The sequence below is a fragment of the Cupressus sempervirens genome, chromosome 10 (genome assembly GCF_028749045.1).
Source record: "Cupressus sempervirens isolate cs-2001-9-10 chromosome 10, ASM2874904v1, whole genome shotgun sequence".
Classification (NCBI taxonomy): Eukaryota; Viridiplantae; Streptophyta; class Pinopsida; order Cupressales; family Cupressaceae; genus Cupressus; species Cupressus sempervirens.
The window spans coordinates 359,613,594-359,631,379 of NC_143127.1; the positions used below are offsets into that span (position 1 = coordinate 359,613,594).

Consider the following 17,786-nt stretch of genomic DNA (forward strand, 5'->3'; position numbering starts at 1 on the left):
AAATCAAAGCTTTGTCAAATAGTTGTCCAACCTTGCATACTAGGTTCTAGGTGCTTGCTTCAAACCATATAGAGGTTTCTTTAATCTGCATATCATGTCTTTGTCTTCTGCTAGAGGGAATCCTTCAAGCTGCTCAATATACCTCTTCTTCAAGTTCTCCATTTAGGAAGGCTAATTTAGCATCCATCTGATATACCTTGAACTTTTTATTTGTTGCATAAGCCAAGAACATTATGACTACTTCCATTCTAGCTATAGGGGCATATGTTTCCTCATAATCAAATGCCTTGCTACTGTAAATATCCTTTGCACACAAGTCTAGCCTTGTTTCTTACAACTTTTCCTTGCTCTTTCATCTTCTTTGATATACTTCTTCTAGGAGTTGTCAACTCAACTCTTCCTTCTGCTCTAGGCTCATATCTCAACTCTTCAATCTAATTCTCATTTTGCAACTCATTATTAATCTCAAAGACAAATTCCATATTTTCATGGTTTTCCTTTGAATCAACAATAGTTACCAAAACTATCTCTTCTACTACTTCCTCTTCCTTAACCAATTTAAGCTCATTAACTTTATCATCACAATCATTCAAGAATATTTCCATACTTTCTTTAAATTCTTCATCTTCATTAGAAAGTGAATGCTTTCTACTGTTTCTTACTCTCTTATGACATCTTGACAAAAAATGACCAAACTCTTTACATGTCCAACAAATAAAAATTTCCATACCTTCTAGCTCTATTTCCATAAGCAAATCAATACCTTCTTTCATCTTCATGTCTTCTTCAAATATGGATTTGTCTTTACTTGTGCTTCTATTCTTTTGTATGCAACAAAAGGATTCTGGATCTCGAAACTCGATGCTTAGTTCTTTACATATTTTTGTTGTCTCACCAAGAAGTTCCATCTTTTGGGTGTCAAAACTTCCTCCATAAAACTTATGACTATCCTTTTTGAAATGACTCACCACTAATCTCCCAAATTTGTTAAGCTTTCTCTTTAAGGACCTGATGCTCTGATACCAATTGTTAGAATATATAGTCCACCAATATAACTGGTGGGGGGTGAATCAGTTATCAAACTATTATCACAATTATGAACCTTAAACAAACTTAACCATATGAGTAATACAATCAGAAACCATAACAAGATACTCATACACAATAACACTAGATATGTTAACTAGGGAAACCCTTGATCAGAGGGAAAACCCCAATGGGGATGGTACACACAAGATGATGTACTAATATAAATGTTCATTGTTAGAGGATGGACTCTGTTAGGAGTCCATGAATACATTTAGTACATATGAGTTCTTGTAGGAGACTTTGAATCCATGTTAGGAGATTCCAACCTTGTTAGGAGTTGTGGAAGACAACTAACCCACTGCCCAAACAACTTCAACGTTAAGACCAATGAACCCACTATCCAAATAATCTTTGTATTATTCATTGTAGAATAATAGAAATGAATAGTACTTCCTTCTTCTGTCCTATCAACTAGGCCTCTTCTCTTTCTAATCTTGTAACCAGATCAAAAAACTCACATCCAATAATCCTTTGGATCACTTACTCACATTTAGTAAAATACTCTTCTCCTTTTCACACTTTGCACTTCATACACTAATCACAACACATCACAAATAAGAAAAAAATCTTTCCTTCATACCATATCTTCAAAATAATTCCTTGAGTTTGCCTTGAGGATTTCTCAATTAATTATAATAAGATAATTAATTAATTGCAATTACAATAGCACTATCAACTCACAATCTATACAAAACTTCACACATGTGATACTAGGGCTTGCATACTTGTTGGTGTCACCAAAAGACCATCCTTTGTCACTAGCTAACTGCACATCTCTTCATTGAATCTTAGATGTAAAATGGCAAACAAACATCAGGAACTGCTTTCCTAATGCTCTATTTCTATGCTACTCTCTATAAATCAAGTACAACTTATGTACATATTTGACTTACGTGTTGTGCACTGAACCACATCATCAAGACATTGTGTCAAACATGTCTGTGATCATGCATCATGAAACAACCAAAAAATTGTCCATAAAACTAATATCTATGTCTTCTACTTTGGCCATCTTCACAAACTTATGGCTATGTTGACATCAATGAAAAACATAGTCATGAATGCAACATGTCAATACTTTACAATGCTTAGGATACTCCCCCAAAGTAGTATCATCATCATTCATGCTAACAAAGGGCTCTCGACTGAGCCTTAGATATGAAACCCTTGCTAGTAAACCATGCAATGGGAGATTTCCTAGACAAGAGCAAGAATGCTAATGTTAAGGAGCTCTCAAGTATGTAATGCAAGAAGTAATCTATGCTAGTATGAAATGCAAGAATGCAACTAAGTTAAGTAACTGAGAGTGTTACAACCATTTTAATTAAGCTATGTGATTTATGCTAATGTAAGAGAAAGCTAAGCTATTGCAAATACATCTAAATTAGAATGAGGATGCAAGAATGAGACAAGAAGAAAGAAGTTCTCCACAAGTGCTCCAAGAAAACCTATCAAGAAACCTACAACATAACAATAGCTCAAAATGAGATCCTTATAGAGGGAGAGAGCTCTCTCTTTTAAAGGTAGACAGATGATTGAGATCAAGATCAAGAAATGGATGATCAAGGGTGGGGGTTGACTTTTTGCATGATCCATGTGCAAGAGAAAGTCAACCAATGTGAGAGAGTTGACTTTTCATGTGAGACAAAAGCTTTTTCTTTTAATTTGTACATAGGAAAAAGACTTTATGTGTGCACATTGAGTGGGTTAGAAGAGTGGGGTCTTCTATCTAATTAAAAGGGGACATGTTCTTTTGGTCAAATATAAACTTAGGATATTATAGTCAAACTATAGGTATAATCAAATTAATTGATTTTTTAGCAATTTGGCATAGGCAAATGATTAAAAAATTTAGCTAAAATGTTGAGAAGGGGGCTAATAGACTAGATGACTATTTTTAGGTGATTACAAGTTCGTTGTTGATTGGTAATCTTAAGGAGAATATGTAAAGAGGAAAATAATAGTGGTGAAGTGTAAAGAGTTTGGGAAGAGTGATTGCTTGACTAGATGCCAAATAGATCGGTGATGGAGATATTAATGGAGACCAGTCAATGAACCAACAGATGAGTGAATGGAGATTTGAATTTGCAAAGTGAGTTGTATTCTATAGATCAAACCTATTGTTATATTCTAACCATTGTATTAGTCAAAATCCTTTAATCAAGGTTGACCTAACAATCATTTTGTAAATCCTTTAAACAAGGTGACATTTTAATGAATGATCCAAAGTAACAAGGTGATTAAATCCTTTAACAAGGTTATATTTAATAGTGTGTTGTATAACTTTTAATAGGTTTGGCTATTGATCAAACTCACTTCAGAAGAGTAAACAATTGGTAGCATGTTACTTGGTAGTTTTTCCCAAATTGAGTTTCCACGTTAAATCATGTTGTCAATGTGTTATTTGTATGTGTGGATGTTATTGTTACGCATGCTATATTTTTACATTAATTTATTTATTGAAAGTTGCAACATATAGCAACCAAAGTTAAACAAAAATTGCATGAAAAGTTAGATTGCTAGTGATATGCTATATCGACAGAGTTATTTTATGAATTTGATTAATTTATTTGAAGTTAGTGAAAGTTCAAGAATAATGGGGTTTAATTTCCAACTGAAAGAAAGGGGTCCACCTTTGTTCCTTGATGAGCAAGAAGACATAAAAGCCATGTCTGATTAATCTATTTGAAGTTAGTGAAAGTTCAAATGGTACATCTAGACCCAAGGATAATTGATTCACTCCCAATTATTCTAAATCATTATAAAAATTCATGCCCATTATATGATCATGCAACAAATAATCCAAATAATCTTTTATCAATCCTACCTAAAGCCCCACGAACTTCTTTCTGTGGAAAATGAAGAAAGGAAAAAGGAAAAAGAAGGGTCTTGTATACGTAGTGTAGTACAAGTCGCTTACATACAACCACATTAGTGGTTGGCGGAAGACTCTGGAGGCTATATTATGCCTCTGATATGATTAGATTTTTTTTTAAGATAGTATCAACAGTCATCGGTATTTCAACAGTTGTTATACTTTGCGATGGATGCTACGACATGCATACTATATGACCAATGACTATTGTGATACTATATGACCAATGACTATTGTGACAGTATGATTGATGGTCATTTGCGTCAACCGTCGATCATATAACATTCCCATCACAAAAGCCATCACAAACTAAATGATCGGCGATAATTGTGACAAAGAAATCGATGGCTGTTTGCAACAGTCATGTGTCGATCATATAGCATTCTGTCGCAGTGCCCACTACAAACTATATGACTGGCGACAATTTCGACAAAGCTACCAATGGTTATTTGCGATGAACCGTCATTGCAATTATGATGGGAGCTCAATATTTATGACAGAAAAGGTGTCGTTCATTTTGCTCGACCTACCCATGGTTTTTGACGGGAATTATCATTGAAATTTTAGCAGCTTCCCCAGCCATCACAATTGGTGATGGAATAACTCATGCCATGTGGTGTCAACAATGCAATGACTGGGCATCAAAATGATAAGGGTTGGTCATCGAAATAAGGGCCCAAATGTACTAGTGCTGCATCTAGGCTAATAACTTTCTTGAATGGAATGTGAAATTCCAACAAATCTCTCCACTGGACTCACATAGGAAGTTTCAATAGAAACCTAGCTTTACTTTTTACATTTAAAATTTCACAAATATTACTATTTATTTCCATAATAGATCTGTTGACCGAAAAAATTGAATTTCAATATTTTTCTTCTAGAGGAATAAGAAAGATGGTCTACTCAAAGCCTAAATTGGGCATATTAGCCTATTACGTCCATTGAATATGAAATCCTAGAATAACTCAAATAGGATTTTGACGTTCATATCTATAGGAATATGGGATGAAAACCAAACTGACCTTGGAAGGTTGGAGCCAAAAGGTTTTCATCCTCATTTTATATATAACTATCAGACCTCCCATCTCATGGCACCAAAACCTGAGATCGGTGAACATGCAATAGGTGGATTAGTAAATGGGATGTGATATGCCTAAAATTCATGATGCATTGTAAAGGTCAAATTTATTATAACTCTAGGAAAACTTTCACTTGGAAACCTCTGGCAATTCAAAACACCCCAGCTCTACCACTTAACCCCATCTCACAAAATTGATATCATGCTATAGTTAGATTACAAAAAATATATATTAGTCGCCCACCTCAACATATGCTGAGAAAAATTAGAAGGAGAAGGCCAAAGTTGGCATCTAATTTGTCAACAAAGAGCACCTGCCATGTGTGGAGAAGGAGATAGCATATTACCACCCAATCAATGTAGACATCAACCAATATCTGAACTAAAAGTATCTCAAAAGAAGAAGTGAGAGCAATATAAAATGTAAATTGATTCTAACCACTTAACTAGAGCAATTCTCTAGCAAGTGTATAAAACAATAGATAAACCCATGATTAAGAGATAAAATCATAACAAGCCTTTCTCAAACACCTTGAATATCAAATATAATTTTCAAGGCCAAGTGCCTGAAGTAGAATCTTCCCAAGACCGTGCTACCAAAAAAGACCAAATCCCTCAAACAATTGGGCGCCTTAGACATGCTAGAATCTAATACCAATTACAAACCCAAAACTATTGTAAAAAAGAAGCACTTGGGCCACTAATAAAAACCAACCCCAATAGTTCTTATTACTTAATTGAGAGGGCGCTCGGAATCCTTAGAAACAAAAAGGAAGAACGTACTAAAAAAGAGTTCACCAAATTCTTGCGTAATAAACAAGGAGCTACGCAGGAACACTCCCCCAATAAAGGCATCACCTAACATGATACTATAACCTTGGACCGACTGCAACAAGGATTCCTTGGATAGAAAATGATGAAGAATTGTCTTTTAAGATATGAATTTGAGAAAATTCCAAGACCGAGAGATGTTGAGCACATTTGATAGAAAAACAGAGATTAATTGAGAAGGGAAAATGAGTCTCATGTATGGTGGCGAAAGGAAAATACCCTCTATGATACATTTTATGGAAAATCTATAGCATTTACAAGAGGAATTGAAAAATGAATCAAGCTAAGAGTAAAGGACAGAGTCTTTAAATGGGTTTTCCCAAGGCTGCACAGGTAAAAGGACTCTAAAATTTAAAAAGCATACCTCAGGCACAAGCATGCAGCCCAAGCATAGATTCATATCATCAATCATGCTAACTATAAGCACTCGACATGTTCAAGAAATTATGAAAAAGTGTCGTGATTAGGGGAGGACAAATATACTTAAAGTTCTCATCATTACAAAGTGTCAATCATAAATTTAACTAACAAATCCTAGATAGATAATGCACATCATATACATCAATAGTAAAGATGAAATTGTGAAATCATGATTCAACCACTTAATATATCCAATAGAAGAAACATAGAGAGTGATAAAAATTAATAGACTAAAGTGGGCTGCATAATAGGAAAAACTAATAAGATTCCTCAAAAATCAAGAGATAAAGTGGGGGCAAGCAAGGGCAATACTAGAGGCCTAAAAACTCTCTAAAGATGTAACGTATAGGAAATAGGTGGGGACAGATGGGGGATATAGAAGACTCAATAATAACATCATCTGCACCCAAATTAGCCAACCCATTTTCAAGAAAATTTCCTTCACGACATGTATACAATATATAACATTCAGGAGTGCTATCAAGAATAAACTAGCCTTGTTGTAAAACGTAGTGAAGTGACCAAGTCAAAACATGACAATTGATACAAGCCTTAATATTAATTGCAGAATCACCTTTGACATGCAAAGATGAGATATTCAATGATTTTGCTAAGACCAGACCATTTTGAAGAGCTAAAACTTCAGCCATGTTATTGGTGCTAGGATGAATCATGGATGCCTTAGTTGCTACAACTATACGTTTATGATCCCTAATAGCAATTCCTATTCCAAACTTATTAGCACTACCCTAAAATGCACCATCAAAATTCAATTTTAATTGACCTGAATCTGGGTGAATCCATTTGGCTTGAGATCTAATTTTGGCAACCTTAGAAGGGCATAAAGGAGCTCGCAGGGAAGGGAAAGATAGTCCCTTCCATTGTTCAGTAATAAAGTTATCTGAGGATGTAAAAACATGCAGACCTTTCAACTTGTGAGTATTTGCATTAACCATTTCAACAATACTCTTCTTGAGATGGATAAGGACTTTATCTAAAGTGAATGCAATTTTTCTGAAAAATCTCCTATTTTGTTCCCACGAAATAGCCCAAACATCTGAAGCCGGGATACATTTCATTAGGGATGAAAACAATGATTTTGAGCAAGGGGTTGGCCAAAACTAAAAGAGATCACAAAGTGAATTTGGTAACGACATAGGAAAATTAAGTTTGTTGAGCACAAATTGCCAACATACTTGAGCAAAGGAACAATTGGGTAAAAGATGATCAGTTGATTCAAAATCTTGAGTGCAAAGGACGCATTGAAAGGGAACGGCTTAAACATCACATACTAAGCTTAATTCCTAGAACAAAAGTGTTAAATACAAAGTTGATTTTTTTTCCCAAGCTTAATTCTTCTCTTAGTGTGTGATGTTTAAGGCTGGTCAAAATTGAAAGGTGGCTGCCATCTTAAGTTTCTACAATCTATCACTAGTGAGAATTTTTTTTTTGAGGGCCACCCAAGCAAAACAACTGGCCTTGGACAAAACTGATTTGTTCCAACAAAACATAAATGTTAAATGTCTTTCTAGGTTAGATTGTCTAGCTTGAAGCACAAAACACCCCTGCTTAATTGTGATCTGGTGGATATTTTCAATAAAAATTGAAGTGTCTCATTTCTCTCCAAAATTTGCACCATCAAAAAGATCTCGGCATCTTGATTCCAACACAACTTGAACAGACAAAAATGGAGTTCGGATGCAGAAGTTACACTTGGTCAAAGTTATGGTCAACAAGTAGACCAAAGGGCTAGATAAGGGACAAAATTAGATCATCTCGAAAGTGGTCAACAATGGATTTTAAAATGAAGATTTCGTCACAAGATTTCTAACGGTGTTCAGTTCGTCAAAAACGGACTTCATATGTGAAAGTTATGGTTGTTTGAATTTTGGAGGCAAAATGTAATAGTGGTGATGTCATCATGATATCAGCAATGCAGGTGATGACACGTGTCAAAAATATAAGCAAATAAAATAGTGCCACATGGCACCTCAAGCTCCTTCATGCGAATTTGGTCATTTGAAAAAATTGGTTGAGGAGGTTTGAACCTTAAACCTCCCATTTACCACTTTCCTTCTTTGCCACTACACCACATGGAGGTCTTAACAACTTGCTAACAAATTTTCTATTTAAATTGTCCCTGCCGCCAAGTTTAGTTTAAATGGCTTGCGAATTTGAACCCCCAACCTTGCGACGGGTGTAAAAGATATGTGGCCCTTGCGCCACACATTGGGGTTTGTTATATTTAGGGCATAATTATTATTTGAGTGGGAACAAACAAACCCCCCACATTTTAAATAGGATTTATTTGTTATTTTATTAATAACTAAACCCCAAATATGAATGTAATGCAAAAATATAAAAATGGCAAAGGGGTTATTTGAAGGTGTGTTATGGTTAAAATGCCTAATTATGGATTAATTGGTTTTGGGCCAATTAAGGCAAGTTTTATGTATAAAAGGAGGGGGGTAGTTCATTTTTAAAGGACAATGAATTGGTCGGAGATGTTGATAGGCATTAAGTTGATTCAAGTGGTGAGAATAGGAGAATGTTCAGGAGATTTTTGAAGACTATTCTGCACGTCGAGGGCATGTTATGTTGATGTGTTTAAGGGGATAAGTCTTGGTGCATTTGTAATATTTTTTGGAAATTAATCATATCGGTCATACTCTATTAGAGCTGACCCAGAGATGTAGTCATGTTTGTGATGAACTTCGAAATCAAACTTTGTTTGCACTTTCTATCTTCTTCTCTCTCTCAATTCTGTTTATTTCACCTCAAGTTTTTGAGTTTTGATGCTTAATTTCATTTATGTATAAATGTATTAATACTTCCGCTAATTTGATTTTATTTAAGCATTCAATACTGTGATTAGTTTAGATCCATTTTATAGATCAAGTGGTATCAGAGACTAGTTGACTATTATTGCAGTTATTTTCTTGAATGCTAACAAGATCCAGGATTCAGAAAGGTGAAGGCAAGCTTGAAGAATTTAATCCTGAGATTGGGAAGAAAAGAACTTTTCCAAAGGTGTCTATTTCTAGAATGGAGGTTCCTAATGAGATCAGTAAGCGAGAATTTTGAAGAGCATTCCTCGAGATGAAAGCTAAGGTGGACATACTTTTTCAAGAAAGACAAGAATGAAAGGAACATGAAGGAGGTTCGTTGAAGCAAGAAGATCATGAAGACAAGAAAGGGAAACATCACAGAGATGGTGATAAACAACCAGATCCACCCTCTTCTTCTTCTCCTCCCTCTTCTCCTTCTTCTTCATCTTCTTTGTTTACTTATACTTCAAAGAAATCTAAGCAAGTTACTAAGCCTAAGATCAAACTAGATGTAAAATTTGACTTGCCTAAGTATTGTGGTGAACTTAATGCTGAAAAATTGGATGATTGGATTTAGCAAGTAGAAGTCTACTGTAGAGTCCAAAACCTACTAGATGATGTTGGTAGGATTCAATTAGCTACTCTTCGGTTAGGAGGTACAGCTTTAACCTATTGGGAGAGTAAGACTAAGGGAGAAGTTTCACAGGATGGTAGAGTCAGTTTAACTTGGGTAGAGTTTGTTAATGCTCTTAATTAAGAAGCAGTTTTATCCCCTAGGAGATATGCAATGTAGTTAATGATGGACTGGCAAATGTTTAGGAAAGGGAAAGGCCAAACTGTCCAAGAGTACAGCCATGAATTTAGGAAAAGGGCTATTGCTTTGAATTTTCCTTTGTACACCCAAGATACTTTGTTGAAGTACATAGGGGGTCTTCATTCCTACCTTAGGCATTCTATTTTGGTATTGAACCCTTGTAATTTGGATGAAGTGTCTATTCAAGCTACACACTTAGAGTCAAGGGGTAAAGGATCATTTATTGATAAGTTTGATAATGATGTAAAGAAATCCTCTAAGAATGCAGAGACAGAGAAAGGAAAGAAGGCAGCTACAATCAAGAAGGATGAGAAACTTTCTTGCACTCATTGTGATAGGAAGGGTCATGATGAAGAACATTGTTGGAAGTTGCATCCCGAATTGAAGCCTAAGTGGGCACAGAAACATGATCAAAAATAGAAAGGTAAGGAGAAAGCCGCAAATGTTGTTATGGATCTTGGTTCAGATTCAGATGATGAGACTAAGATAACAGCTCTATGGGTTTAAAAGGTAAAGCTCCTATTTCTAGTGTTTCTATTGCTAGTTTTGCTTCTACTTCTACAGTTAATGATTTCTCTAAAGATAAGAAAAGGAATGAGTTGTTTCATTTAAGGGTTGTTGCTAAGAACACTAAAATTGATGCACTCATAGATAGTGGTTCTCAAGTGAACTTGATTTCTGAAAGTATTGTAAGAAACTTGGGATTGAAAACTACATTGCATAAGAAACCTTATCCACTAGGTCGGATTTGTGAAAATGATAAGTTGCAAGTAACAAGACAATACACCTTAAGATTCGCAATCACTAGTAAGTTTGTGGATGAAGTACATTTTGATGTGGTTCCACTGGATATCTGTGGGATAGTGCTTGGTATCCCTTATCTTTATGACCGAAAAGCAATTTTCTACAGGGAAAAGAATCATTATAACTTATTTAAAGATGGCATTCAGTATATTGTACATTCTCACAGGATTAAGACTGATCATTCTTTTGCAAACACAGGGCAATTAAAGAGGGTAATTAATGCAAGTAAAGAGTTAACTCTTATGTCTATCAGTATAGGTGGTTCTACACTTGAACTTGGAGTAGTTAACCAGGGTTAGATGTTGCAGGATGCACCCATAGTACAGGATGAGGGAATGATGATTGAAAGCATTGATGGTTCCTTGGGTAAAAATGTTCCTGTTGTGAAGGATCGATATGTTGTTGATTTATTCTCTTTCATTTCTGCATTATTGTTCAGCTTGATGCTAGTCAATGTTTGTTGGTTAGTGGCTACAACAACTAATGTAGATGCTTGTGAAAGTGATAGAATAATGTTTATGATCAACAATGTTGTTGTAGTCTTCATTGTACTTGTGAGCCAGATATTCAGATGTATAGATGATACAAGACAAGTGGGGAGGCCAAGTCCTCACTTTATGTTAGAGTAAATGTCACTTTCGGAGGTCCAATAGGTCTTCAGTGGGCAGGCCTGATCCGGTGGATATTTTCAATGAAAATTGAAGCGTCTCATTTCTCTCCAAAATTTGCACCATCAGAAAGATCTCGACATCCTGATTCCAACACAACTTGAACGGACAAAAACGGAGTCCGAATGCAGAAGTTACGCTTGGTCAAAGTTATGGTCAACATTTAGACTAGAGGGCTAGATAAGGGACAAAATTAGATCATCTCAAAAGTGGTCAACAATGGATTTTAAAATGAAGATTTCATCACAAGCTTTCCAACGATGTTCGTTTCGTCAAAAACGAACTTCATATGTGAAAGTTATGGTCATTTTAATTTTGGAGGCAAAATGTAATAGTGGTGATGTCATCATGATATCAGCAGTGCAGGTGATGACACGTGCCAAAAATATAAGCAAATAAAATAGTGCCACATGGCACCTCAAGCTCCTTCATGCAAATTTGGTTGTTTGAAAAAATTGATTGAGGAGGTTTGAACCTTGAACCTCTCATTTACCACTTTCCTTTTTTGCCACTATGCCACATGGAGGTCTTAACAACTCACTAACAAATTTTCTATTTAAATTGTTCCTGCCGCCAAGTTTAGTTTAAAAGGCCTGCAGATTTGAACCCCCGACCCTGCAGCAAGTGTAAAAGATATGTGGCCCTTGCACCACGCGTTGGGGTTTGTTATATTTAGGGCATAATTATTATTTGAGTGGGAACAAACAAACCACCCACATTTTAAATAGGATTTATTTGTTATTTTATTAATAACTAAACCCCAAATATGAATGTAATGCCAAAATATAAAAATGGCAATGGGGTTATTCAAAGGTGTGTTATAGTTAAAATGCCTAATTATGGATTAATTGGTTTTGGGCCAATTAAGGCAAGTTTTATGTATAAAAGGAGGGGGGTAGTTCATTTTTAAAGGACAATGAAATGGTGAGAGGCCTTGATAGGCATTCAGTTGATTAAGGTGGTGAGAACAGGAGAATGTTCAGGAGATTTTTGAAGACTATTCTACACATCGAGGGCATGTTATGCTGATGTGTTTAAGGGGATAAGTCTTGGTGCATTTGTAATCTTTTTTGGAGATTAATAAGATCGGTCGTACTCTATTGGAGCCGACCCGGAGACGTAGTCACGTTTGTGGTGAACTCTGAAATCAAACTTTGTTTGCACTTTGTATCTTCTTCTCTCTCTCAATTCTGTTTATTTCACCTCAAGTTTTTGAGTTTTGATGCTTAATTTCATTTATGTATAAATGTATTAAGGCTTCCGCTAATTTGATTTTATTTAAGCATTCAATACTGCAATTAGTCTAGATTCGTTTTACAGATCAAAAAATTGAGTGTGAATAATCTTTTAAAGGTGCCCAAAAAAGACAATCAGGATTATTAGACAGAAAAACTTCTCCCTCCAATAAGGTTTCTTCTGAGATTGAGAAAATTTCAAACATTTCAAATGTACTCGTTTTCAAATTAATAATTTATTCAACTTAGCGCAATCCATAATAGAAGAACCAACATCAATAAGCTCCCTCTCATTCCTACAAGTCTGTAAGGGGTCCATTCAATTCATCGATGCATACTTTGGTGATTCATTTATTTCATCATGGCCCTGACAAATAGTTTATAGTTGGTGCAAGACAATCCCCTTTCTTTCACAGTATTCTGAGCTATGTTATTCCATTTTTCAATTTCTGCTCTGATTGTCTTGCCTTCTTCTTTAGCGATTAAAATCTCTATAGCTCTTCTAAACTCCTCTTTTTCCACTAAGCCATCCTCATTGAGTTCCAACGGCAGGCCCACTTTCCAGACATGTACAATATATTCTCTGTTAATGAACTGATCGGCGAAGTGAGGCCAGCAGAGCATGGGAACTCCCATGATGATGCTCTCCTGTACAGAGTTCCATCCACAATGAGTCACAAAACAAGCAATCGAAGGATGTGACAACACCCTCAACTGTGGAGCCCAAGAAACTATGCACCCTCTCTCTCCAACCCGATCCAAAACTGCAGTGGCACAGTCCGTTAGATCGGAGGGCACAACCCACATAAATGGCCTCTGGGTTGCCTCCAACCCCAAACCCAGCTCTTCCACTTGCCGATTGCTCAACATTGCCTGACTGCCAAATGACACGTAGATGACAGATTGCTCACTCTGCTTTTCCAACCACTCCAAACATTCCATGTCAGCTTCCCAAATACTTGGATTCGCCACGGCGGAGAGCTTTCTGTCGCCGTCCAGAACTTGAGGGGAAATCAGGGGACCAATAGGACAGACACCCACTTCCTTGGACAAATCATCAATTACATCAGGTTCGAGCTCGTAGAAAGTGTTGAACAGCATCCATTCGACCTTAGCCGCTTCTTTTCCCATGCGAATCATGTGCTTAAACAAGTATTCTCCTCCAGAAATCCATGGCAGATGAGCAGAGTTCAACGGCGGCATAGAAGGAAGATATATTCGTATCATATCTTCCTTTGGAATACCTTCAACACCAATAGTTACAGATCAACTTAGACCAGAGGTCTATCATCAAACTACATATAAAAAGAAACCATGTAAATTGTTTTACCATCGGAAGGAAGAAGCCCACGGGAGACAAGCTTGGGGCAGGAGTATTGGATGGCGAAGGTGGAAACAAGCGATGTATTGAAAGCCACCAGGGAAATATGATGGAGTTGGGCCACTGTCTGGAGGCCCAAGCACGTCCAGACGTCTGCTATGATGCAACTGACTTTCTGCTCTTCTTCTTTCTCGTTAATTTGCTCAACAACTTTGTCAATTACAGAAGGTCCGAGCCAATTTTCAACCCCTCCAAAAAAAATTTCGGCAGCATGTTCTGTGTTCTCCCCGCGGCTTACCTTGGGCGGCAGTCCTCCAGGAACAGATATCATTCTTATCTTATCGCTGTACTCATCTTGCAGTGTTTTGTCCTTGTTGGCTTTGATAATTCTCTGATGATTGACGTCTGTGTTGAGGAAGGTGATGAGGAATCCATCAGAGACGAGCTTCCAAGCGAGGCGCATCATGGGAGTTATGTGTCCCTGTGCAGGAAATGGAATGAGAAGGGCATGGGCCTTCTTTCTTTCGCAATGACTGCAACTCATCTTTTCCAAACGAGGAGATATTCAGCCCTGATCTAAAAGCCCTTTAAATTAAACTGCTCAGCAATCACATAATTAATAAGAATATAAATCAAGTTTTCTCCGTTAAATTTTTTTCTTTTTTGAGCATTCAAACCTGTGGGCGGCAATTTTGTTGTTTGTGTTGACCATAGACTCAATGCCCAGAAGAAGTTAAATACATTAGGTACGTCACTTGTCTGTAACATGATTCGGCAGGACTAATTTAAAATTTTGAAATAAAGAATGCATTTGCTTGGTTCCCAAGTATGTAGATTAAAAAACACCAAGTTTGCTTGGTCCCCAAGTTTCTAAACCAAGGAACAAAATGCAACAATCAGCGGGGCGATCTAGGTTTCCTTGATCCCCAAGTTTTTCAAACAAAGAGTATAAATTCAATCTCATTTGCTTTGTTTGGTCACTCTATGAAGAGTTTATCTGCCGGTGGTGCAATAGTTAAGTCCATACTGATATATAGTTAATATTTGGTCTTTCTAAATTGGAGTGTTCACAAAAGCTTTTTGACAGCACAAGCACCTAGGAAAATTCCACATTCAAATTCTTCATAAATAAATAAATGTATGTTAAGATTTTTCTTATTAAGACATTATCAATTTATCAATGAAGACTAAAATTTAATTTAATCTTTATTTATTTTATTTCATTTTAATTGGATTGGTTTCTATATTGTGTATTACTTCTTTACTATTTGAAAGAGCAAGGAGAGATGTTGGACATCGAGTTTAACTCGAATCTTCATTATATGATGAAAACTTGTAATTTGCAAGTACAAAAAATATATATTAGACTGTAATCATATAAGCTGGAAGAATGTCCATAAAAAGGTTTCTAAACTTTTAAATTTTAAATGCAATAGTCTCTTGGATGGACATAGAATATACTTAATAATTAAGTTGAATATCAAAATAATAAAAAACTAAGTGAATGGCTTGAGCATATATATCTAATAAAATAGAATCAATATAACCAAAACTTATTACAAGAAATCTCAAACCCATTTCTTATTTATAGTACTATTGTGAACGGATGTGTTAACCACATCTCATTTCTTATTTATAGTTTGCATAAACTATTTCAATATGGGTGGACTTCATTTCAAATTTTGATTTTTTATTTCTCTGGACAAAAATTAAAGTGAAAATAATTTTCATTGTGATGAAACAAGAGTACAAAATTAAATAATCTTAGAGTCTTATAATTTCATCTCATACAATCTATAAAATTGGGTCTATAATTTTGCTCTTTATTAGAAGATAAGATTGATCCCAAACAACAAAAAGAAATTTCAATTCGTATAAAATCACAAAAATCATGCATTAAAATTCTCTATGAGCAATGTGGAGACTAAATTTTATCTGAACCAATTCTCACTGATTTAGTAAACCAAAATCAAGTTATGATATGTTATCATAACATTTTAGCAAAATTTTGCACTCATTGTGATAACCTTTGATGGGCTCTGCTAGCTTTTCTTCAATTTTGTTATATCATTTTTATATCCTTCCATGCATCCTTCCAATTCCTCGAGATGGATCCTCACTAAACATACAACTGTGCAATGTTCATGGAAAAGTTGATAAGTTTTCTAAATTTTAGTTTCTTTTACTTTTGAAATATCCAAAGGTGTGATTCATCCAAACTTTTCCCATGTATAAGAAGTAGTGGGCATATGTAAGAGTGTGGCCTAGCTTCAAATCTACCCATTGCAACACGATAGCCCATAACTCCAACGAAAAAGTATCAATGAAATTCCAATCCATCCCCTCCACAAACATATCTATATTGTTGATGTGGATGATACTAAATAAAAACTTAATAGTAAAATTGTTTGATGTTTTTAATTGTAGAGTTCATCAAGGCTTCTATTATTTCTTCCATATGGTTTTTTAGGCTAATCACGTTTACAAATTTTTGGCATTTCTTACTATGGGGTAATCTTCTTTTTCACTTGTACAGTTGTCCTCTATGATCAAAGTGATTTTCTACTTTTTCTCCCATAAATTTTTTGTATGTTATTTAATGTCATGTTGGTCATTCAATCTACTAGTTCAGTTACTCATTATCTTTATCAATTACTCCTTCCCCTTTTACAAATACTTAGTACTTTGCCTCCACAATAAGATTACTTTCAATTTATTTTTGGATTTACAATTCATCCTACCTAAATGTGAAGGTAGCATGTCATCGATTTCAAGTAGTTCAGATGGACATCACATTGGTAGAAAAATAAATGGATGAAATCTGAGCAAGTCAAGGCATGTCAGGGCATTAAAGAAGACGTCAACCATAATAGTTCACCCCACTAACTTACACCAAGTTGTTGTGTTTTTCCTCTTCACCCACACCATTAGAGACATAATACATACAATCATTGTATTCAAGGGAATTTTTTCAAACACTCAGCACACATATTCAATTTTATCACATTTCACATAAATGTCTACAAGCTTACTCTCCACCAAAAAATTGAACTTAACAATACTCTTAATGGCCAATCAATAAATTTCCATTCCCTCACCTAGAGCTAAAGCATATGCACATGCATGTACCACACTTAAATATGTACATGTCTATAGTGAATTTCCTTCTTGCTGCATTTTCCAGGCAATTTTGATGGCTTCTACTATTATCATTTTTGGCATTTCCTGTAATCATGATATTCCATGACACTAGATTCCCTTCATACATTAGGTAAACATCTAGTGTTTATCCTTCAAATTAAAGCATTTCTAGTATATGTTGAGGAGATGATTTCCAACAAGAGCATCATCGTGTTGAAATATACATATGAAGTGTATGTACTTTCCCATATGATCATGCTAGGGTTTCTTTCTTTTCATATTCAAAGATAATAGTTAAGATATGTCAAATATCATCTATCTCATCAAAATAATGCTTTATTTATTTAGTAAAATAGAACTTAATTGCAAAAATTGAAATATGTAACTGTAGTAAGAGAGAATATTATTTATTCATGTTCTAGTAGTATTCATCAAAGCCATATCAAATGGTTCCCATGATGTTGTTAACATCCTACTTTGCAAATTGTCAAAAAGGTGGGAATCTAGCTATGAAATTGTCTGTGGGAATCATCTACTCAATATGGTCTCACTCAAGCAAGGTTGAGGCAAGGTGATGATGAAGGAGACAAATTAAAAGAAAGCATGCCTATAGTGGAGCCTTTTGAAAATACCACAATAGGAAAATATGGCATCTAACACAAAATATTCTTGAATGTCTAAT

At 35.4% G+C, this 17,786-nt stretch overlaps 1 protein-coding gene across 1 annotated transcript; it reads right to left on the bottom strand.

The window, feature by feature from the left end:
- Window positions 1-12,859: 12,859 nt before the first annotated feature.
- LOC149534128 (UDP-glycosyltransferase 83A1-like) lies at window positions 12,860-14,539 on the bottom strand. Its single transcript, XM_089804077.1, has 2 exons — window positions 13,973-14,539; window positions 12,860-13,886 (listed from the first exon to the last, which is right to left on the bottom strand). Exons 1-2 carry the CDS (start codon window positions 14,505-14,507, stop codon window positions 12,994-12,996), a joined length of 1,428 nt encoding a protein of 475 aa, XP_089660203.1. The 5' UTR covers window positions 14,508-14,539; the 3' UTR covers window positions 12,860-12,993.
- Between the last annotated feature and the right edge of the window lie 3,247 nt (window positions 14,540-17,786).

What these genes read in the sequence shown, in the direction of transcription:
- LOC149534128 (XM_089804077.1), bottom strand. Translation starts at nt 14,507, where the DNA reads ATGAGTTGCAGTCATTGCGAAAGAAAGAAGGCCCATGCCCTTCTCATT. An exon ending in TGGGCTTCTTCCTTCCGATG is followed by an intron (nt 13,887 to 13,972) that starts GTAAAACAATTT and finishes TTGGTGTTGAAG; the next exon opens with GTATTCCAAAGGAAGATATG.